Source organism: Oncorhynchus kisutch, linkage group LG13 (assembly GCF_002021735.2).
Source record: "Oncorhynchus kisutch isolate 150728-3 linkage group LG13, Okis_V2, whole genome shotgun sequence".
In the NCBI taxonomy this organism is placed as follows: domain Eukaryota; kingdom Metazoa; phylum Chordata; class Actinopteri; order Salmoniformes; family Salmonidae; genus Oncorhynchus; species Oncorhynchus kisutch.
The window spans coordinates 34,741,280-34,766,679 of record NC_034186.2 but is presented as its reverse complement, the minus strand read 5'-3'; the positions used below and the strand labels follow the sequence as shown (position 1 = coordinate 34,766,679).

The window sequence follows — 25,400 nt, the reverse complement described above, 5'->3', positions numbered from 1 at the left end:
GACCCAGAGTTACCTCTGCTGCAGAGCATACGTTTATTAGAGTTACCAGCCTCAGGAATTGCAGCCCAAATAAATGCGTCACAGACTTCAAGTAACAGACACATCTCAACATCAACTGTTCAGAGGAGATTGCGTGAATCAGGCTTTTATGGTCGAATTACTGCAAAGAAACCACTACTAAAGGACACCAGTAAGAAGAAGAGACTTGGTCAAGAAACACGAGCAATGGACATTAGACCGGTGGAAATCTGTCCTTTGGTCTGATGAGTCCAAATTTGAGATTTTTGCTTCCAAATGCCTTGTCTTTGTTTGATACAGAGAAGGTGAACAGATGATCTCCGCATGTGTGGTTCCCACCGTGAAGCATGGAGGAAGATGTATTTATTTATAATTTTTCCGTTATTTTACCAGGTAAGTTGACTGAGAACACATTCTCATTTACAGCAACAACCTGGGGAATAGTTTTCAGGGGAGAGGAGGATGAATGAGCCAATAGTAAGCTAGGGATGGTTAGGTGACCATGATGGTATGAGGGACAGTTTAGTAATTTAGCCAGGACACCGGGATTAACACCCCTACTCTTACGATAAGTGCCATGGAACTTTAATGACCACAGAGAGTCAGGACACCTGTTTAACGTCCCATCCGAAAGACGGTATGATGGTGTGGGGGTGCTTTGCTGGTGACACTGTCTGTGATTTATTTAGAATTCAAGGCTCCCTTAACCAGCATGGCTCCCACAGCATTCTGCAGTGATACACCATCATTTGTTTTTCAATAGGACAATGACCCAGCACACCTCCAGGCTGTGTAAGGGCTATTTGACCAAGAAGGAGAGTGATGGAGTGCTGCATCAGAGGACCTGGCCTCCAAAATCTCCCGACCTCATATGTGTTATTTCATAGTTGATGTCTTCACTATTATTCTACAATGTAGAAAATAGTACAAATCAATAACAACCCTTGAATGAGTAGGTGTCCAAATTTTAGACTGCACCTGTATATAAGAAACTAGAAAAGACAATAAATTACAAAAATAGGCCTTGTTCGGCAGTCCCAAAGATATACTACCCACTTTTTGACTTAAATGAATTTATCATAAATGCACTTACATTTTGACCGGGTCTACTAAAATTAAGTTTTATCAAATCTACTGACAATATTGATGTTTCTTAGTCATGCTGATGTAAGCCAAAAAAGGGATTGGTTACAACTCAGTGAGCACACTCCCATGTACAGCAGGTATAGATAGTATAAACACCGACAAATAAATTATTTTATAGTATCATACTGATTTTTCACAATAACAAAATGATCACACATACACCAACAAGAGTTTTATAAAGTATAAGCTTGGAGAAAAGCAATGGTGTTGGGGAGAGCTTTTGTATAGTCGAGGTTCGAACATAACATGAATGTAAACCCACAAAAACACTAGCTACAAACTGTAAAACATCAGTGATGTCTGACATGGTTAAATGACTACATATCTCAACGACTGATCGATGTGTTGACCCTTTAACCATCTTCAGAAACAACCTCTGTCTCCTACTTGAAATTGCAATCAGACCACATTTATATAATAGAAGACTATCCTTCATAGAATAGAAGGATATAATAGAGAATAGAATAGAGAATAGAATAGAATACTATCCTTAAATATTGTTGTGTTACTGTTCTTTTTTTTTGTTGCCTTTCTCAGTCTACTCATCTGGTGGCTTGTCTACACAGGGGGGCTGCCAATCATTCACTCTCCAGCAGAGAGCAGTACATAATAGACAATTAACAAACAAGTCATAATGTTGTATCTTGATAATAAATTCACACATACACCATACTGAGTCATGTCTCACACAAATACCACATTTATGTATAAAATCAAGTTCAACCACTTGGTAAACACCCTTTAAAATGACATGCATTCTCCATCTCTCTATGGTTTGCGAGTGTTATGAAACTGAAGTACAAACTGCTAATGTATAACTGCATTTACATATTCATGCCAAGCGGATGAGGATGCATACGGGGATGTCTGATCTATATCCTCCAGGTTTGGGACATTGTGGTCACACCACAGATTGGTCCTCCCTCCAGGTGGTACTGTAGATGGCAACAACAATCAGGATATAGTAGACACACTGATCCATAAAAGTGTTGTAGTGCTGAACTGAATTAACACTGAATCGTCTGAGGATGAGTCGCATTAAGTTACAACTATGCAACATAAAACGTTGAGATCAAGAGAGTACAAAAAGTGAGTCAATCAAATGCGCAGGTGTCATTTGACCTGTGCCATATTTGATTGTCCACCACATGATCTGGAAGTTGGGCTGTGCAGGGCTGCAGGCTCAGGGAACAGAAGGTTGAGGAGGTGACCAGCTAAGAGACGAGCTGCTAGACCAGACCAAACAGTCAGTGACTATAAACTATAAACAGTCAGTGACTATAAACTGCTCCTTTCAGACAGTTCTCTGTGGGGCACCAAGCAAACATCAATCCCAAACTATATCTCTTCCCTTCATGCACTTTATCATTCATAGTCTCATTCAGTGTCAGTCAAAGTTCTGTTCTGTATCTCCAGGACAAATCTAGAGGTCATGGATCAGCTTCTCCAGAGGGATCTCTCTCTCCCCGAGCAGAGTGTCTCTCTTCAGGCTTGTGCCCTTATTCACCACCTTGATCTTCACTGCCAGGTTCTTCACCTGCACGGAGGTCACAGAGTCAAAGAAGAAGTCCTCATTGAAAACAGGATTCCGGCTGTTCTTGATGATAGTGCTCCTCTGTTTCTGCAGCTTGCCAGGGTTCAGGTACAGCGACACGCAGCAGTTGATGCTCTTGATGTCGTACACCTTGTCGTATAGCTCTTCGGCAGCCAGAACACGGATGCGCAGGCGGGCTGTGCCGGCATCGTAGTCGGCGCTTAGCCTCACCCTGCCGCCATTCTGCAGGTTAATGGTGTGCTCACGGTCCGACGGCCCACTACCGTGGAGGGAAGGGGAGTGGAGACGCCGCGGCACGTTGGGACTGGGCTCGGCCGAGCTGCACTCGTCTGTGGATAAGGAGCTGTGGCGGGCAAACTTGCTCTTGGCCTTCACCACCTTGGCCTGCGTCTCATGTGTGAAGATCTTGAGCAGCGAGGCAGAGCGGGAGAGCAGCGGTGAGCTGAAGGGAGAGGACTCAGCCGAGGAACAGGTGTCACTCTCCCCTCCACTAAAGTAGCGGTACGGGTTGTGAGAGGCGTTGAAGACAGGGGGGTTGAGGTGGTTGCCCTCGCTGACGCTGCTCTTCCCCTTCCGCTGGAAGTTGGGGGAGGTCAGGGGGCTGGTCTGGTCACAGTGGAAAAGGGACTCCTTGCGGCGGGTGTGGGGGCTCTCCATCAGAGTGGCAAAACCATAGGAGGTCTGGGTCTTGGGGACGTAGGGCAGTGACATTGCAGTCTGAGACTGAGGGTCAGCATTGGTGTCCCCTGCCACCACATCATCAGCGCTCTCTATCTGGATGATGTGACGGTTTGCTGCCCTCAGCAGGTTCTTGGTGTCCCCAGCCAGCTTGACAACCAGACGAGGACTTTGAGGACTGCTGATTTTCTTACTGCCAATGGTCTGCTCAGAGGCCGAGAGCCAAAGGCCCTCCTTGGGCTTGACGACGTCCAGGGTCTCAGGCTCTGGGGGGCAGGAGACCAGCTTGGGGGGAATAAAGAAGTCAGGGATCTTATCAGGGGTGAGAACATTGCTGTAGGCTGGAGTATTGCCCTCCTTGTCTCCATTCTCCCCCCTCCGGAGTACAGTGGTTTCTACCGACCCACGGATCTTGTCCAGAACCCACATGGTCCTACTGGGCTTCAGCAAGTGAGATACGGGGGTGTTTCTTTGTCTGCAGGCAAAAGCACAAACAAGGCAGCAGTTATTGTTGTGAAATATATTAATTAATACACTGAGAAAATCACATTGTAGCTGTTACTATACCTGTGCCAGAAATGGTTAACTGAATCTAAAAACTAGAAAAACAACTAAATGGACACCAATGTGTCAAGTTTATATTTAATCAATAAGGACCGATGGGGTGTGATATATGGCCAGTAAACCCCCGAGGTGCCTTGTTGTTATTATAAAATGGTTACCAACATAATTGGATGAGTAAAAATAATTGTTTTGTAATACCTGTGGTATACCACGGCTTTCAACCAAATCAGCATTCAGGGTTCGAATCACCCAGTTTATAATTATTTAGGATAGAGATGTTGAATAAATAAATAATTTGTGCAGCCTCATACATTTCCTCATACAGTACATTCTATGTTGCAGTAGGTAACCTATACTATGCCAACATGTTGCACAGCAAATTACTCCTGTGGAATAATAAAGTCTACATTAGTCAAAATAACAAATGAAGCCTAGATTACATTTCTTTATCTTAGAACCACAGCTAATTTTGTTAAGGTTTCATCTGGTTAATTAAAAAATGTGACGCCAAAATAACACTTTAGCACATCACAGAGATCCACTTCAACAGACATAGGAAATGTTATTCTATTTCTTCTGATAAATTCCTTAGTCAAAAAATCCTTAACTTCTTGGTGACAGGGGGCAGTATTTTCACGTCCGGATGAAATGCATGCCCAAATTCAACTGCCTGCTACTCATCCCCAGAAGATAAGATATGCATATTAGTAGATTTGGATAGAAAACACTCTGAAGTTTCTAAAACTGTTTGAATCATGTCTGTGAGTATAACAGAACTTATTTAGCAGGCGAAACCCCGAGGACAAAACCATTCAGAATTATTTTTTTTAGGTCACTCTCTTTTCAATGGGTTTTCATTGGGAATCCAGATTTCTAAGGGACCTTCTTCCACTGGATGTCCCCAGTCTTTAGAAATTGGTTGAGGTTTTTCCTTTGTGTAATGAAGAAGTAGCCCTGTTCAGAACGAGGGTCACTTCAAGTGTACTGTTAGATAGAGGCATGACCAGAAAGCTAGCTACAGTTTGTTTTCCTCCTGTATTGAACACAGATCATCCAGTCTTCAATTTATCAATTATTTACGTAAAAAAAATACCTAAAGTTGTATTACAAAAGTAGTTTGAAATGTTTTGGCAAAGTTTACAGGTAACTTGAGATATTTTGGAGTCACGTTGCGCAAGTTGGAACCTATGTTTTTCTGGATCAAATGCGCCAAATAAATGGACATATATCGACGGAATTAATCGAACAAAAGGACCATTTGTGATGTTTATGGGACATATTGGGACATATTGGAGTGCCGACGCTAGCGTCCCACATAACGTATTTTGTGTCACCTTTAATCAGAATCCTATTGCACTACTTTTTCCTATTGGGAATCAAAATCATTCCTATTGGATTTTGTGTCACCTCTATCATAATCATTTTGGAATCCTATTGGACTACTTTTTTCCATTTGGAAATCAAAAGTAATCCTATAGGTTTTTGATAAATCTTTTAGGATTTTGTCATCATCATCCTATTTTGATTTTTTCTTAATTTAACCCATTAAATTATAGTTTGTTGTCATTTGTTCCAGTACAATACAACATTTAATTACAACATTTTCATTGTTTGGAAACAATTCTATATTCATTTCGGATTCATTCATCACCACAATATAGGAGTGAGCCAAGGCTGCAAGTTAATTTTCAGTATGACCACCAGTACAGTTCACCTTTTTCAACAAAGTTCTGAGATACAGTTCATATAAGAAAATCCGTCAATTGAAATAAATAAATTAGGCCCTAATCTATGGAATTCACATGATTGGGCAGGGACGCAGCTATGGGTGGGCCTGGGGGGGGGGGGGGGGGGGGGGCATAGGCCCACCCACTTGATGCCCCACCCACTTGGGAGCTAGGCCCAGCATATCAGAATGAGTTTTCACCCACAAAAGGGCTTTATAACAGACATAAATACACCTCAGTTTCATCAGCTGTTCGGGTGGCTGGTCTCAGACAATCCCACAGTTGAAGAAGCCGGATGTGGAGGTCGTGGGCTGGCATGGATACATGTGGTCTGCGATTGTGAGGTCAGTTGGACGTACTGCCAAAACCTCTAAAATGACATTGGAGGTGGCTTATGGTAGAGAAATAAAAATAATCTGGCAGCCGCTCTGGTGGACATTCCTGCAGTCAGCATGCCAATTGGGAAAGGGAGATACCTAGTCAGTTGTCCAACAATGTATTCAACTGAAATGTGTCTACCGTATTTAACCCAACCCCTCTGAATCAGAGAGGTGCGGGGGCTGCCTTAATCAACATCCACATCTTCGGTGCCTGAGGAACAGTGGGTTAACTGCCTTGCTCAGGGGCAGAAAGAAAGATTTTTACCTTGTTAGCTCGGGGATTCGATCCAGTGCTCTTGGCCCAAAGCTCTAACCACTAGGCTACCTGCCGCCCCAATTGCACATTCCCTCATCTGTGGCATTGTGTTGTGTGACAAAACTGAACATTTAAGAGTGACCTTTTATTGTCCACAGCATAAGGTGCACCTGTGTAATGATCATGCTGTTTAAATAGATCCCTGTTAGTGAGCATATCAAGAAGCTAAACAAATTTGTGCCCAAAATGTATTGAGAAATAAGCTTTCTGTGAGTATGGAACATTTCTGGGATCTTTTATTTCAGCCCATGAAACATGGGACCAACACTTAACATGTTGCGCTTATATTTTTGTTCAGTATATATACAAATGATACAAAACACAATCTGTTGGGGGTTTTCCCGTAGAATGTACACCATCTTTACATAGCTAAATAAAACATTTAGTACAGTATTACAAAGATACGAGCATTTCTTTAATTTAATATATAATAGTCAGGGATTCACTTGGGGGGCTCCTGAGTGGTGCAGCGGTCTAAGGCACTGCATCTCAGTGCTAGAGGCGTCACTACAGGTTCGATTCTGGTTCAATTCCAGGCTGTATCACAACCGGCTGTGATTGTGCGACACCATATGGGACTCCCAATCGCACAACTCCCTCCCTCCCAGGGTTGTATCTTGCCCCCCATCAGCAGAAGGCACTCCCTCCCCATCCTCCCCATTTCGGTCCCGGATGTATCTGCTAGTGACCTCTTGGCACACCTGAAATAGGTCATCTTTTTTTAACCAATACCTATATCACATTAACATTATATCAAATTGTTAATCTAGCTCTATGATGTTTGGCTGTAATGTCAAATAGCACACCTTTTTGACACAAATGTAAACAACCTTGCAAACAATCACAGTTGGTTTCATATCTATTGTTGTTGCAGTTAATGTGTGACGCAGATGCTTACTCCCTTGGAACTTGGGGAAACAAGTGCACGAGATAGCGGTTCCCCAATATAGGATCATCATCTCAAGTGGCAATATTGGCTGCTTATGAAGTTATTATAATTCACGTGTCCACTTTCATAGGTAATTACATTTAAGTCATTTAGCAGAGCGACTAGGGCACATAAACAGATTTTTCACCCAGTCGGCTCGGGGATTCAAAACAGCGAGCCTTCGGTTACTGGCCCAACGATCTTAACCACTAGGCTCCCGTCTTAATTGCCTAAAACATTTGGAGGGTGGGTGCGCCATATGTTAAGCAGTCAAGTTAACAATAGTGTATAGCCAAGTTTTAAGGATATCTCCTTTAGAATGTAATGGAAACATCTATACAATTCCCATCAACAAAATGAATAGGATTCCAATACAAGGGTCCAATTAGAATCCAATAGAAAAATCCTTTCAGATTTTGGAACCAGTCTTATTGGACTCCTATATCATGCTATCCTATATGATGTTATATACAAGAATCTAATAGAAAATTCCTATCAATGTCCTGGAGTCTGGTGTAGCGGTCTAAACTCCGGACCACATTTCCCCCTCAGCGACAGAGGTTTGAGCCCCGCCTCGGCCGACTGTCTGTGCCCTTAATTAACCACTTCGATATCAGTCTCCCTATCTGTCCGGTCAAAAAAATATTACGTTTAAATAACTCCGCTCTCCTTTTTAAAATAAAATGTAACCCTAGTCAACAATTCCTATAGGATTCCAATTTAAAAAAATATTAGAATCAAAAAGAAAAACTATCAGATTTTGAAACCAGTCCTTTAGGATTATATCCTACACAATAATTTAAAATCATATAGGGTAGGTTCCAAAATCTGTTTTTCTTTTGGATTTTAATATACATATCTTTTTTAGGATAGGATGTTTTGACTAGGGTTGTTAAATTGTGCGGTCAGTTCATGTTCATAATAGATGGACGATACAGACAAATTCCTAGCTCGTCTAGTTTGTGATGGATTTGCACAATCTTGAATTGATAATAACTTTGCCTTTAAAGAGAATGAAGACTGATCTCCGTTGATTTTTAGAAACACTTGGTGTAGCCTACCATCGTAAGAACGTCAATTTATTATATAAGAAATCAATAATGTAGAAGTGTATATTAGCCTAGTATTAGCCTATCATAAAATAAAGTGCAACAAATGCAAATAAGAAGTTCGTAGACTATACCATTGGCGTAGCCTATGCTCTCCCGTCCCAGAATATATTTAATTACTCACCCTTGAGTGAGACAAATATACCATTTTAGATACCTGTTGAATTCAGCTTAATACACTTACTGAAGACGTGGAGGCTGCTTTGTCGACTTGATTCTTCCGTAACAGGTGTTTTCTCTCGCCTCCTCTGGATCTCACACTGTTTGCGGAACTAGGCTGGCTGGCTCTGGCTGTGGCTCTGGCTGCTCTGCACCCCAGAGAACATAGATGGCTGTGACTGGCTGCTCTGCACCCCAGAGAACAGAGCTGGACTTGCTCTTCTTGAGCGACTATGATGCATTTTATACACTCTCCCGGTGGCGATGTTGGGAGCCGACCAATAAGAGAAAACGATTATATTCTAGTCTAGAGAGCCAGTGACAGCATTCTATTAAACTGAACCGTGGCGCACTGGTCTATAGCCAGTGACGTAAACGGGCAAGTGCTGAGGAGTAGTTTTGTATGTAATAAAGCCCTTTTGTGGGGGTAAAACTAATTCTGATTGGCTGGGTCTGCGCCCTCCAAGGCCCACCAATGACTGCACCCCTGCCCAGTCATGTGAAATCCATAGGTTAGGGCCTAATGCATTTATTTAAATTGACCGATGTCCTTATATACACTGTAACTCAGTAAAATAATTGAAATTGTTGCTTGTTGCATTTATATTTTTGTGTTCAATAGCTTGCACTAATTTCCAGCATCAGTCAAAACTACAGGCTTTGAAATATTTTTTCAAATAAAAGAGAATAAAGCAGAATAACATAAAATAGTTCACAATCCTACAATACATTCTGCCACCTCTGGTCTCTTTGCCCTCCCACCCCTATGGGAGGGCAGCTCCTGCTCTGCCCAATCAAAGCTCTTCTCTGTCCTGACACCCCAATTGTGGAACCAGCTTCATCCTGAAACTAAGACAGTCCCTGCCCAACTTCCAAAAACCCTACATCTTCAAAGAGTATCTTAAATAATTCCAACCCTAACCCAACCACAGTGTTAAAGGTAACTTTCTTAGTAATTATATGTGACCCACTGAAATAGTGTTAAACTAACACTTTTCAAAGGGTTGTTAAACTAACACCTCAAAAATGTTGTGTCCCTAACACTGTGGGTGTTACATATTCTGATTTAAATTAAAACTTTATTACAGCTAATGTAAGTGTTAGGGAATTTACACCTGTAGTAACTCATTTTGGGGTGTTGTTTTAAAACTGTATGGTGTAAAGCCTTATTTCATATTTATTTCCCAGGGTGCCTTTAAAGTTAATTTTAGAGGTACCAGTACCACCCATGACTGTGTTTGCTAGTGACAGAGAGATGGTTGTTGCATTCAAAAGTTTCCACTCATGTAGCCCATTGTAAAAAGGTAATTATTCATTTTGACAATACATCACTTTTTTACACTATAATACTTTGACATCCTAGTTTATTAGGATCCCCATTAGCCAATGCCGTAACACGAGCTAATATTCCTGGGGTCCAGATCCTCCTGGTTGTAGGCCACATTGGCAAGTCCTTTTACACTGGCTTGCAAAGTGTTATATAATACTGATTGGATTCGAGCCAGAGTTAGGATATCCACCTTTAATCACCTGCAATCCGCAGTTAGAATAACTGCCAAGGTTAGTTAGATTAATGAATGTGACTACCTAAACCATCTCAATAACGGGTGAAATATGTCCAACCACTTACAGATTGGATTAGTTCAGAAAAATGTATGTTATTTATCTTTGTGTAGCACAAGATCAATGAATCAATCAATGTGCATGCAGAAACAGATATTAAAACAAACCATTCTAAAAAGCAACCTGCAACAAAGCATGCTGTGAAATATGATGAGGCCCCTCCCAAATGAACTTAACACAGTAGAGTAACACCACCACCAAATCAAATCAAATTTATTTATATAGCCCTTCGTACATCAGCTGATATCTCACAGTGCTCTACAGAAACCCAGCCTAAAACCCCAAACAGCAAGCAATGCAGGTGTAGAAGTTTTTCTAGGAAAAACTCCCTAGAAAGGCCAAAACCTAGGAAACCTAGAGAGGAACCAGGCTATGTGGGGTGGCCAGTCCTCTTCTGGCTGTGCCGGGTGGAGATTATAACCTGAACATGGCCAAGATGTTCAAATGTTCATAAATGACCAGCATGGTCAAATAATAATAATCACAGGCAGAACAGTTGAAACTGGAGCAGCAGCATGGCCAGGTGGACTGGGGACAGCAAGGAGTCATCATGCCAGGTAGTCCTGAGGTGGTCCTAGGGCTCAGGTCCTCCGAGAGAGAGAAAGAAAGAGAAAGAAAGAGAGAAAGAGAGAATTAGAGAGAGCATACTTAAATTCACACAGGACACCGGATAGGACAGGAGAAGTACTCCAGATATAACAAACTAACCCTAGCCCCCCGACACATAAACTATTGCAGCATAAATACTGGAGGCTGAGACAGGAGGGGTCAGGAGACACTGTGGCCCCATCCGATGATACCCCCGGACAGGGCCAAACAGGAAGGATATAACCCCAGCCACTTTGCCAAAGCACAGCCCCCACACCACTAGAGGGATATCTTCAACCACTCTCTGCGCTTTTAACGGACCTCTGAGACTATCACAGTGCAGGTGCATTTATACGGAGACTTGATTACACACAGGTGGATTGTATTTATCATCATTAGTCATTTAGGTCAACATTAGATCATTCAGAGATCCTCACTGAACTTCTGGAGAGAGTTTGCTGCACCGAAAGTAAAGGGGCTGAATAATTTTGCACGCCCAATTTTTCAGTTTTTGAATTGTTAAAAAAGTTTGAAATATCCAATAAATGTCGTTCCACTTCATGATTGTGTCCCACTTGTTGTTGATTCTTCACAATAAAATACAGTTTTATATCTTTATGTTTGAAGCCTGAAATGTGGCAAAAGGTCGCAAAGTTCAAGGGGGCCGAATACTTTCGCAAGGCACTGTAGATAGGAGCAAGCCCATGTAATGCTTTGTAGGTTAGCAGTAAAACCTTAATCAGCCCTTGCCTTGACTGGAAGTCAGGGTAGGAAGGCTAGCACTGGAGTAATATGATCACATTTTTTGGTTCTAGACAGGATTCTAGCAGCCGTATTTAGCACTAACTGAAGTTTATTTAGTGCTTTATCCGGGTAGCCGGAAAGTAGAGCATTGCAGTAGTCTAACCTAGAAGTAACAAAAGCATGGATTAATTTTTCTGCATCATTTTTGGACAGAAAGTTTCTGATTTTTGCAATGTTACGTATATGGAAAAAAGCTGTCCTTGAAACAGTCTTAATATGTTCGTCAAAAGAGAGATCAGGGTCCAGAGTAACGCCAAGGTCCTTCACAGTTTTATTTGAGACGACTGTACAACCATTAAGATTAATTGTCACATTCAACAGAAGATCTCTTTGTTTCTTGGGACCTAGAACAAGCATCTCTGTTTTGTCCGAGTTTAAAAGTAGAAAGTTTGCAGCCATCCACTTCCTTATATCTGAAACATAGGCTTCTAGCGAGGGAAATTTTGGGGCTTCACCATGTTTCATTGAAATGTACAGCTGTGTGTCATACGCATAGCAGTGAAAGTTAACATTATGTTTTCGAATGACATCCCCAAGAGGTAAAATATATAGTGAAAACAATAGTGGTCCTAAAACGGAACCTTGAGGAACACCGAAATTTACAGTTGATTTGTCAGAGGACAAACCATTCAGAGACAAACTGATATTTTTCCGACAGATAAGATCTAAACCAGGCCAGAACTTGTCCGTGTAGACCAATTTGGGTTTCCAATCTCTCCAAAATAATGTGGTGATTGATGGTATCAAAAGCAGCACTAAGGTCTAGGAGCACAAGGACAAATGCAGAGCCTCGGTCTGATGCCATTAAAAGGTCATTCACCACCTTCACAAGTGCAGTCTCAGTGCTATGATGGGGTCTAAAACCAGACTGAAGCATTTCATATACATTGTTTGTCTTCAGGAAGGCAGTGACCTGGTTAACATGCTAAGTAGTTAACACTTAATTTATTCAACTGGTGGTGTCAATTTCAAGTCTACTGGTGTCAACCACATGAGAATCAACACTCAGATAACACTCACAACATTTTTTACCTCAACACCGAGATTTGTGCACCCATTCCGCAGGTTTTTTTCAGACTATTCGCGCAAATATTTTTTCTTGAGGGAAGTCGAATTTCTACGCCTTTTCGTTGATTATTACTTAACAGTCCTACTCTTTGTAGTACGCCTAGTAATCATTCAATGAGAGACGACTAGTTTTCATGCACATTTTTTTTCTCTTGAGAAATACTGTACTGAACATCTTAGTTAGACGTAAAATTATGCAATCAAGACCTACTTGACAAAAACGTCAATTAATTCCAGATTTCTTGATCTTAGATTGCTTCAGACGATTTTGAGGAAGTGTATACTGGCTGTTGTTGTTGTTGTTGTTACGGTGTCTCAGAAGAGACACAGTCAAATTGTCACTTTTTTCTTGTTTTTCAATCAAAGGTCTTTTAAAGGAGGTATCGAGGCACAGAAATTGTTGTTGCCTAACCGAGTTCTGCTAGGAGCAAACCAAACCTAGTATACAGATGCCTTCATACACTCATCACTGACAACTTTAGCAACTTTGCAACTAAATATTACATTTTAACTAATTTAAAACTACTTAGCATGTTATCTAACCCTTCCCTAACCTTAACCCCTAATCCTAGCCCAGCTAATGTTAGCCACAACAAACTGGAATTCATAACCCTATCATAAGTATTGCAAATTCGTAAACATTTTATATTCCATTTTGTAACATCATACAAATTGTAATTTGTAGCATATCATACAAAATGGATGATAGACATCTACAAAATAATAGATAACATACTAAATGGAGGGAGACAGATTTACATTTACTATGTTATGTCTACCCCTGAGTCCAGGTTGTTCAGAAAATGTTTGGTTTTATCTTGTCTATTGCATTTTTACTTTGGCCACTCACTATAGTTCTGTTCTTTTCTGAAAAAGCAGGCCTCACAACTTTCAGAGGTGCCACTCTGTTGTCCATGAACTGTGTTGTGAAAACACAATGAACATGTAAATCAGCATCTAATTGATTGCCCCAAAATATAATTGGTGTTTCTATTCTTCATTACCCGTTTGTGAGAGGTATAGCCAGACAACGATGGAAACCTGCAGGCACCTCATTGCTCCTGGGGCAGACAATGCCCTTTTTCTGTCAGACACCTAATAGAATTGGGAGCTGACACACAAACAGGATGCCCAAGAGTAAATGAACACTTGGATTAGATTTTAATTAGAATTGTCAGTCACTTTAACCATAACACACCTGACACTTTAACAGAGACACTGAAGAGACAGACAGAACTTAAGAAGGCTGTAGGTAAGTAAACTGGCTTTGACATTCTTCAGTGATTGGCAAATACTGTATCAACTGTGACACTTCATGACTCAACCTGTTCTGAAGAGGTAAACAAAGGAGAGCTCAAGTATGGCATGACAAACAGCTATTGACTTTGTCAAATGCTGTTGAAGTGATATGGCTACAGGTTCACCTGCCTCACCTAAACTCTATTATTGTGGGAAGTTGCTATAGACCACCAATTGCTAACAGTCAATATCTGGATAATACACTATATATACAAAAGTATGTGGACACCCCTTCAAATTAGTGGCTTCTGCTATTTCATCCACACCCGTTGCTGACATGTGTATAAAATCTAGCACCCAGCCATGCAATCTCCACAGACAAACATTGGCAGTAGAATGGCCTTACTGAAGCTCGGTGACTTTCAATGTGGCACCATCATAGGATGCCATCTTTCAAATAGGATGCCATTTTTCACATTTCTGCCCTGCAAGAGTTTCCCCGGTCAACTGAAAGTACTGGTATTGTGAAGTAGAAATGTCTAGGAGTAATAAGGGCTCAGCCACAAAGTGGTAGGCCACACAAGCTCACAGAACGGGACCGCCGAGTGCTGAAGCGTATAAAAATAGTCTGTCCTCGGTTGCAACACTCACTACCGAGTTCCAAACTGCCTCTGGAAGCAAGGTCAGCATAAGAACTGTTTGTTGGGAGCTTCATGAAATGGGTTTTCATCGCCAAGCAGCCGCAAACAAGCCTAAGATCATCATGCGCAATGCCAAGCTTTGGCTGGAGTGGTGTAAAGCTTGCCGCCATTGGACTCTGGAGGAGTGGAAACTCGTTCTCTGAATTAAGGAATCTCGCTTCACGATCTGGCAGTCCGACGGACGAATCTGAGTTTGACGGCCCGAATGCATAGTGCCAACTGTAACGGTTGGTGAAGCAGAAATTATAGTCTGGGGCTGTTTTTCAGTGAAGGGAAATCTTATCGCTACAGGGTACAATGACATTCTAGACGATTCTGTGCTTCCAACTTTGTGGCAATAGTTTGGGGATGGCCCTTTCCTGTTTTCCGTGCAAAAAGCGAGGTTCATACAGAAATGGTATTTCAAGATTGGTGTGAAAGAACTTGACTGGCCTGCACAGAGCACTGACAGAAAACCTATTGAACTTTGGGATGAGTTGGAACGCTGACTGAGAACCAGGCCTAACTGCCCAACCTCACTAATGCTTTTGTGGCTGAATGGAAGCAAGTCCCCACAACAATAATCCAACATCTAGTGTAAAGCCTTCCCATAAGAGTGGAGACTGTTATAGCAGCAAAGGTGGGACCAAATCCATATTAAATCCCATGATTTTGGAATGCGATGCTTGACGAGCAGGTGTCCACATACCTTTGGTCATGTAGTGTATGTGTGAAATGCTTGATGGTTTACGTGATATTAACAGAGAGGTTTATTTTCTGGGTGACCAAAATATTGACTGGTTTTTAATCAAGCTGTCCACTCAAAAAAAGCTTCAAACTGAAACCAGTGCCTGCAATCTGGTTCAGGTAATTAGTCAACCTACCAGGGTATATGCGAACAGCACAGGAAATAAATCCATGTGTATCAATCACATCTTTACTAATGCTGAAGAAATCTGCTCTAAAGCAGTAGCCACACCAACCGGATGCAGTGATCATAATATCTAGAAAAACCAAAGTTCTTAAGGCTGGGGCTAAAATTGTGTATAAGAGATCATACAAGAGGTTCTGTAGGGATTCCTATGTTGAAGATTTAAAGAATATTTGCAGGTCTGTCTGGTAGAGCAAACAGATGCCGTACTTGACAAATTTATAAAATGTCTTCTTACAGTTACTAACAAGCACATACCCATTAACGTACCCACTAGAATTTCTAAGCAAACAGCTGGAGGCAGGGCTTTCTCCTATAGAGCTCCATTTTTATGGAATGGTCTGCCTACCCATGTGAGAGACGCAAACTCGGTCTCAACCTTTAAGTCTTTACTGAAGACTCATCTCTTCAGTGGGTCATATGATTGAGTGTAGTCTGGCCCAGGAGTGGGAAGGTGAACGGAAAGGCTCTGGAGCAACGAACCGCCCTTGCTGTCTCTGCCTGGCCGGTTCCCCTCTTTCCACTGGGATTCTCTGCCTCTAACCCTATTACAGGGGCTGAGTCACTGGCTTACTGGGGCTCTTTCATACCGTCCCTAGGAGGGGTGCGTCACTTGAGTGGGTTGAGTCACTGATGTGATCTTCCTGTCTGGGTTGGCGCTTCCCCCTTGGGTTGTGCCATGGCGGAGATCTTTGTGGGCTATACTCGGCCTTGTCTCAGGATGGTAAGTTGGAGGTTGAAGATATCCCTCTAGTGGTGTGGGGGCTGTGCTTTGGCAAAGTGGGTGGGGTTATATCCTTCCTGTTTGGCCCTGTCTGGGGGTGTCCTCGGATGGGGCCACAGTGTCTCCTGACCCCTCCTGTCTCAGCCTCCAGTATGTATGCTGCAGTAGTTTGTGTCGGGGGGCTAGGGTCAGTTTGTTATATCTGGAGTACTTCTCCGGTCCTATTCGGTGTCCTGTGTGAATTTAAGTGTGCTCTCTCTAATTCTCTCTTTCTCAAGACCTGAGCCCTAGGACCATGCCTCAGGACTACCTGACATGATGACTCCTTGCTGTCCCCAGTCCACCTGGCCGTGCTGCTGCTCCAGTTTCAACTGTTCTGCCTTATTATTATTTGACCATGCTGGTCATTTATGAACATTTGAACATCTTGGCCATGTTCTGTTATAATCTCCACCCGGCACAGCCAGAAGAGGACTGGCCACCCCACATAGCCTGGTTCCTCTCTAGGTTTCTTCGTAGGTTTTGGCCTTTCTAGGGAGTTTTTCCTAGCCACCGTGCTTCTACACCTGCATTGCTTGCTGTTTGGGGTTTTAGGCTGGGTTTCTGTACAGCACTTTGAGATATCAGCTGATGTATGAAGGGCTATATAAATACATTTTTGATTTGATTTGATTAAGACACTGACTGTAAAAACTGCTAATAGTATGGTTGAGAGGGACGAGGAAAAAGGAATGGAAAATAAGTCTGACTTTACAGCCGATTGGCAAACATAACGTAAATTGAGAAGTCATGTGACTAAACTATACAAAAAGAAGAAGAAACTGTATTATGAGACAAAGATAAATGATATACAGTACCAGTTAAAAGTTTTCCAACAGGACAATGACGAAAAACACACCACCTCCATTCTCACCAAGGAGAGTGATGGAGTGCTGCATCAGATGACCTGGCCTCCACAATCATTCGACCTCAACCCAATTGAGATGGTTTGGGATGAATCAGATGGCTCATTCATCACAAAACCCTCTCATATTGCCAACTACTTTAATGACTTTTTTATTGGCAAGATTAGCAAATGTAGGTATGACATGTCAAGAATAAATTCTGAACCTTGATATCCATGCATAAGTCACCATTGAAGACAAGCATTGTAATTTCGAAATAGCATAAAGTGAGTGTGGAAGAGGTAAAAAAAAATAGTCTATCAATAATGACAAACCATCTCGTACTGACAACTTGGATGGAAAACTAAGGAGGATGGTAGTGGACCATATTGCCACTCCTATTTGTCATCTCTTCAACAATTTGCTAGAAACAGATGACATTCATATTCTGACAATCTCTGAAACTCACTTAGATTATACCTTTGATGATACAGTGGTAGCAATACATATGGTTATACAATCTACAGAAAATACAGAAATGCCAAAGGTGGAGGTGTGGCTGTTAATATTCAGAACAACATTCCTGTAAAGCCTAGAGAGGATCTCACGTTAAATACTGTTGAAGTAATATTGCCACAGGTTCATCTACCGTAAGCCCATTTTGGTGGGAAGCTGCTATAGTCCACCAAGTGCTAACAGTCAGTATCTGGATAACGTGTGAAATGCTTGATAAATGTACACTACCGATCAATAGTTTTAAAACACACTTTGTTTTACACATTGTAGAATAATAGTGAAGACCTCAAAACTATGAAATAACACATAATGGAATCATATAGTAACCAAAAAAGTCGAGTTAAACAAATCAAATTCTTAAAATAGCCACCCTTTGGCTTGATGACAGATTTGCACACTCTTGACATTCTCTCAACCAGCTTCACCTGGAATGCTTTTCCAACAGTCTTGAAGGAGTTCCCACATATGCTGAGCACTTGTTGGCTGCTTTTCCTTCACTCTGCGGTACAACTCATTCCAAACCATCTCAATTTGGTTGAGGTCAGGGGATTCTGGAGGCTAGGTTATGTGATGAAACACTCCATCACTCTCCTTCTTGGTCAAATAGCCCTTACAGCCTGGAGGTGTGTTGGGTCATTGTCCTGTTGAAAAACAAATGATAGTGGGACTAAGCCCAAACCAGATGTGATGGCATATCACTGCAGAATGCTGTGGTAGCCATGCTGGTTAAGTGTCACCAGCAAAACACCCCCACACCATAACTCCCTCCTCCTCCATGCTTTACAGTGGGAAAAACACATGCGGAGATCATCCGTTCACCCACACCACATCTCACAAAGACACGGCGGTTGGAACCAAAAATCGCAAATCTTGACTCCAGTCTAATTTACACCGGTCTAATGTTCATTGCTCGTGTTTCTTGGCCCAAGCAAGTCTCTTCTTCTCATTGGTGTCCTTTAGTAGTGGTTTATTTGCATCAATTCGACCATGGAGGCCTGATTCACACAGTCTCAGTCTCCTCTGAACAGTTGATGTTGAGATGTGTCTGTTACTTGAACTCTGAAGCATTTATTTGGGCTGCAATTTCTGAGGCTGGTAACTCTAATGAATTTATGCTCTGCAGAAGAGGTAACTCTGGGTCTTCCTTTCTCATGAGAGCCAATTTCATCATAGCTCTTGATGGTTTTTGTAACTGCACTTGAAGAAACTTTCAAAGTTCTTGAAATGATCCGTTTTGACTGACCTTCATGTCTTGAAAGTAATGATGGACTGTCATTTCCCTTTGCTTATTTGAGCTGTTGTTGCCATAATATGGACTTGGTCTTTTACCAAATAGGGCTATCTTCTGTATACCCCCCTACCTTGTCACAACACAACAGATTGGCTCAAACGCATTAAGGAAAGAAATTCCACAAATTAACTTTTAATAAGACATACCTGTTAATTGAAATGCATTCCATGACTACCTCATGAAGCTGGTTGAGAGAATGCCGCTAGTGTGCAAAGCTGTCATCAAGGCAAATGGTGGCATTTGAAGCATTGACAATATTAAATATATTTTGATTTGTTTAACACTTTTTTGGTTACTACATGATTCCATGTGTGTTATTTCAGAGTTTAGATGTCTTCACAATTATTATACAATGTAGAAAATAGTAAAAATAAAGAAAAACCCTTGAATGAGTAGGTGTTCTAAAACTTTTGACCGGTAATGTTATTTTTTGTAACAGTATTTTTATTGGAATTTCACCATTTTCACCCATATTAAGAGACACAACAAAAGAGACAAAGCACACAGAACAAAAACAAGAAAAACAGCACCCACTTACACATATATATACACATACATACATACACACACATACATATACCCATGCATATGCACGCACATATGCACGCACACATACACACCCATACATACACACCCATACATACGTACACCATTTTCCTCTTTCCTCTTCCCGCTCGGTGCTTCTCTCACCCCATCACCATCATTGCGTCTCTCAATACATACATTTTAAACAAACTTACAAACAGAAATTAAACAAAAAAGCTCCGTTTAAACCAAGAGGTTAGGTTCCACACATCCCCGCCATTCTAAGAGAATCCTTGCAGCATAATAACTGATACCTCAGGTTCTAGGTAATTTACAGAGGTTCCCATACTTTGTAGAACTGGTCTGTTTTAGAATGCAATATACATGTCAGATATTCCAGAGGCACCCATTCAAATAGTATCTTATGCCAATCTTTAATAGAAGGAACCTTATCACTAATCCACTGTAAAAGGATGTTTTTCCTCGCTGCGAAGGTAAGGATGTTGTAAAGCCTCCTTTTACCCACAGAAGTAACATGCCTACTAGGGAGACCTAACAGTAAAGAAACTGGGTCCAATTCTAGATCAACCCCTAGGATCTTTTCAATTTCTTGCAGAACACCAGACCAGTATCTTTGTATTTTGGTACATGACCATAAACAATGTGTTAGGGTGCCTGTATCAGTTTTGCATTTAAGACACTGAGGGGAAGAGGAAGTGGGGCTAAAAGCATGTCTGCGATTTGGGGATATATGCAATCTGTGTATTATTCTTAATTGGATTGCTCTAGTACGGTTACATATAGATATTGTTTTTGCATATCTCCAAATGTCCTCCCACATCTCTTTGTCAATAGTAACAGACAATTCTTTCTCCCACACTTGTTTCACCCTCTGTGTGTTGACAGCAGAAAAGGACCTTAAAGTATCATAAAACAGACTTAGACATTTTCCTTTGTGGGAAAAAAAGCATTCTTTCAACGACAGACACATCAGGGTTACCAATTAAGGTGGTGCTCTTCAGAATATAATGTCTTACTTGTAGGAAGCGGAAAAAGTCCTGCTTTGGGAGTCGATATTTCTCGACCATCTGCTCAAATGACAACAAAATCTTATCAGCAAATAAGTCATTTAGCCTGCGTATGCCCTTATTAAGCCATAAGTTAAAGCCAGCATCCAGCAATCCTGGACTGAAATCTGGGTTGTTAAGAATTGGGGTAAGAGCAGAGGTTAGTTTGGACCTTCCCAGGAAGCGTTGAACTGACCTCCATACTTTGAGTGTGTTAAGTGTAACGGGATTATTGCAGTGATCTTCTACAGACTTGAAACTTCTGAAAAATAAAAGATCCTGTAAGGGGTATTTTGAAAGAGAAGTCTCAATGTCTAACCAAATAGAGGAGTCATCATTTGTGATCCAGTCAGAAATATAACAAAGGTGGGCACACCATTGATAGAACCTGATATTGGGCAGGTCCAAGCCCCCCATAGAACTTGGCAGCTGCAATATTGCCATCTTAATTCTTGGCTTGCATTTACTCCATATAAAGGAACTTAGCCATCCATTTACATCCTTTATTACCTTATTGGAGAGTAATACTGGGATCATTTGGATTGGGTAAAGTAGTCTAGGTAAAATGTTCATTTTCAAGAGGGATATTCTACCCAACCAAGAAATCGGGAGAGAGTTCCAGCGCTCCAGATCCTGTCTTATTGTATCAAACAAGGGAACAAAATTGGCTTTGTACATTAGCTGGAATTTAGGAGTTACAAATATACCCAGATACATGAAGTATTAGGTACAGAGTGTAGGCTACCAAGTGGCATAGCCTCTGACTTAGTAAGGTTAATCTTGTAGCCTGAGAATTCGCTGAATAATTCAATAATATTAATAAGAGATGTAATTGAAGTCTCGGGACTAGAGATGAATATCAGGACATCATCAGCATACAAGCTTATTTTATGGTGAACATCACCAATGAGCAGCCCCTGTATAGCAGGCGTTACCCTGATGGCTTCAGCCAGTGGTACCATAACGAGTGCAAAGAGGAGGGGGGATAAAGGACAGCCCTGTCTGGTACCTCTGTGTATAGAGAAGCTATTTGACCTTAGCCCATTAGTAAGGACAGCAGCCTGAGGATCATCATATAAAACTTTCACCCATTTTATAAAGTTGTCCCCCAGACCAAATTTATTTAGAGCAAATAATAGGTAAGACCACTCCACACGATCAAATGCTTTCTCAGTATCTAGGGAGAGCACAAGACCATCCACAGCACTTTGATGGTAGGCTTGAATTACATTAAGAAGCCGCCTGACATTGTTGCATGACTTACGGCCCCTAATGAAGCCAGTTTGGTCTCCTTTCACAATTAGTGGCAGTGAGTCCTCTAATCTTGTGGCTAGAATTTTAGAAAGCAATTTTCTATCCACATTCAGAAGGGAATTGGTCTGTACGAGGAACAAGACTCTGGACATTTTCCCTTTTTGAGAATAAGTGAAATGTTGGCTTCTCTCAGCGTTTGAGGGAGTTGGTCATTTGAAAATGAGTGGTTAAACATATCACGCAATGGCTCAAGGATCAGGCCATGGAACTCTTTATAGAACTCACTACAAAACCCGTCTGGTCCTGGGGCCTTACCATTTTGCAGATTCTTAATTGCGAACATTATCTCTTCCTTGGTAATAGGGGCATTAAGGAAGGACCTCTGCTCTTCGGAGATAGTAGGGAGCTCAATCTTACAAAAGAAGTTCTCCATTAATTTGGGTGCATCCTTTGGCAGTTCTGAGGCATAAAGGTTCGTATAAAATTTCTTAAATGAGTCACTTATCAATTTATTTTCATATAAATGATTACCATCAGAATCAGTAATAGTAGCAATTGACTGAGAGTCAGCCCTCTTTTTTGCTAGGTATGCCAAGTACTTTCCTGGCTTATCGCCATGTTCATATAGCTTTTGCCTGACAAATCTCATTTTCTTTTCAGCGTCCTGTGTTAGGAGAGAGTCTAACGTTGATCTAATGACTGATATTTCCTTTAATAGGGCAGGAGTGTGCGTTTTAATGTAGTCCTTCTCTTTAGTTCCTAATTCACCAGCTAACATTTTTTGCTTTTCCCGCTTTTTCCGTCTCTTAGTAGCTGTGTATGACATAATCAGACCCCTGGCATACGCTTTACAGGTCTCCCAAAGGAGCGAGGGGTTATCTGTTGATTGAGAGTTAATAGAGAAAAATGCTTTAAACTCTGTAATAAAATATGTGATTGTATGGTCTTTAAGAATGGTTGTGTTCAACCTCCAATGTCTTGACCGATTGAATGCCCCGTTGAGTTTTATGTCCAGGATCACCTCAGCATGATCAGATATGACTATGCTTCCTATCCTAGCGGATAAAACAGACTGCAAAGACGTCCTGGGCATAACAAAAATAATCTATTCTAGTCTGACATCCATGAGGTGCAGAGAAAAAAGTGAACTCTCTGTTGGAGGGATGAAAAGCTCTCCAGACATCCGCATACCCCAGATCATCACAAATAGCTTTAAGTGACTTAGCTTGAGGAGAGAGTGAAGCTATACCGCTGGGAAACTTATCAATAAGGGGGTTCAACAAGCAGTTAAAATCTCCTCCAACCACTGCAGTGACCGAGTTTAATTCTGAAAAGTCTAGAAATGCCTTAGTGAGGAAATCAGGGGGGTGAGCAGGGGGGAAGTAAATATTCATTATGGAAATGTTCTGCCCTTGTAAAGTACCATTAATTATAACAAAGCGACCAAATTTATCTTTCACACAATTCAAGAACTTAAGTGGTAAGTTCTTTTTCACCAGAATTGCTACACCTCTACTTCTGGATGTAAATGATGAGAAAAACACTTGACCAAACCCCCCTTGTTGTAATTTCAGGTGCTCCTTATCATCCAAATGAGTTTCTTGCAACAGGGCAATATCAATATTTTCTTTTTTCAAAAAAGACAGTACCTTCTTCCTTTTAATGGGGTTATGGCTCCTTCTAATGTTCCATGTACATACACGCAGTCTGTTACCTGCCATTGTATCTTGACCATTCAATATCCAGACTGGATCCTACTGTAAAAGTGGGGTGGTACCTTTTTCCATGTGTTGAACTCTCCTCTATCTCACTGAGCATAAACAAACAATATGAACCCTGAACTCGAACTATACTAAACCCAAAAATTAAACATGTAAAGATCCAAAAGGGGGTTTTCCCACTAGCTAACATGCAGGGGATTTCAACTCTCCAATGTAGACTCTTAAGTCCGCATTGCCGTTCAATAGCCTCATCCTTTATATGTATGGAAAAGAAAATCAATAGAAGAAGATTGAGGCTCTTCCACCTAAAACCAAGCCTGGGCACCAATATGGATTCACACATATCTCAGCCTGAACTATAGCGGCTATTACTTTAGCAAGAAAAATAATAAAGATACGAATATTACTGAGCCGGAGTACGTGAGGACTCACACCACTGTTTCATGATCAGATTCAACCAAAATTAAACAAAGTTATTCAATGTTGTGAAGGTGCAGCTTAAAGTTATTTACCCGAGAGAGTCAATAAACGCAGCAGCCTCTTCAGGTGTGTAGAGCTTTTTAGGTGATCCGTTGACCATAATCTTCAATGTGGCCGGGTACAACAGTGCGTAGTCCATCTTCATTCTCCTGAGTCGAGCCTTCGCCTCATCAAACGCTTTGCGTCTTCGTACAACCGCTGTGGAATAATCATTGAAGAATGAGACCTTTGGACCTTTATGTTGACTACCATCAGAGCCGATGTTTCTAGCCGCATCCATGACGCGCTGCTTGTCGGTGAAGTTGTGGAACTTTATAACCACTGGCCGTGGGCGCTGATTGGGACCGGGTATCGTTGCTTGAGAGCGATGGGCTCTGTCCAGCTTCACACGACCAGCCTTAGTGTCCATTTGTAGGTAGCCAGGGATCTATTCCTCAAAGAATTTTACTGAACGTGTCCCTTCAGAATTTTCCGGGAGTCCCACAACACGAATATTGCATCTGCGTCCTCGATTATACAAGTCGTCAATTTGCTCCGCCATTTCGCGCACCTGTTTCTCAAGTGCTTTTATCTTAGCGTCCATAGATGTAGTTGAAGTTTCCACTGCAGCAATTCTTCCTTCCGCCTCAACAACACGTTTCACAACCCTCTGTATTTCAGCTGAATGGCCTGCTATTGCTTCCAAGACCGTTCTTATCTTAGCATCGATCACTTTAGTAATGTTATCAGTCATCTTTTGAATCATTTTTTATTTTTATTTATTTCACCTTTATTTAACCAGGTAGGCTAGTTGAGAACAAGTTCTCATTTGCAACTGTGACCTGGCCAAGATAAAGCATAGCAGTGTGAGCAGACAACAAAGAGTTACACATGGAGTAAACAATTAACAAGTCAATAACACAGTAGAAACCATATATATATACAATGTGTGCAAAAGGCATGAGGCATGAGGAGGTAGGCAAATAATTACAATTTTGCAGATTAACACTGGAGTGATGAATGATCAGATGGTCATGTACAGGTAGAGATATTGGTGTGCAAAAGAGCAGAAAAGTAAATAAATAAAAACAGTATGGGGATGAGGTAGGTGAGAAAGGGTGGGCTATTTACCAATAGACTATGTACAGCTGCGGCGATCGGTTAGCCGCTCAGATAGCTGATGTTTGAAGTTGGTGAGGGAGATAAAAGTCTCCAACTTCAGCGATTTTTGCAATTCGTTCCAGTCACAGGCAGCAGAGTACTGGAACGAAAGGCGGCCAAATGAGGTGTTGGCTTTAGGGATGATCAGTGAGATACACCTGCTGGAGCGCGTGCTACGGATGGGTGTTGCCATCGTGACCAGTGAGCTGAGATAAGGCGGAGCTTTACCTAGCATGGACTTGTAGATGACCTGGAGCCAGTGGGTCTGGCGACGAATATGTAGCG

The 25,400-nt window shown here is 41.5% G+C and overlaps 1 protein-coding gene across 1 annotated transcript; it reads right to left on the bottom strand.

Moving 5' to 3' along the window:
- Window positions 1–1,323: 1,323 nt before the first annotated feature.
- Window positions 1,324–8,961, bottom strand: LOC109901557 (C2 calcium-dependent domain-containing protein 4C-like). The gene is made up of 2 exons (XM_020497559.2): window positions 8,606–8,961; window positions 1,324–3,872 (listed from the first exon to the last, which is right to left on the bottom strand). Exon 2 carries the CDS (start codon window positions 3,824–3,826, stop codon window positions 2,588–2,590), a length of 1,239 nt encoding a protein of 412 aa, XP_020353148.1. The 5' UTR covers window positions 3,827–3,872; window positions 8,606–8,961; the 3' UTR covers window positions 1,324–2,587.
- Between the last annotated feature and the right edge of the window lie 16,439 nt (window positions 8,962–25,400).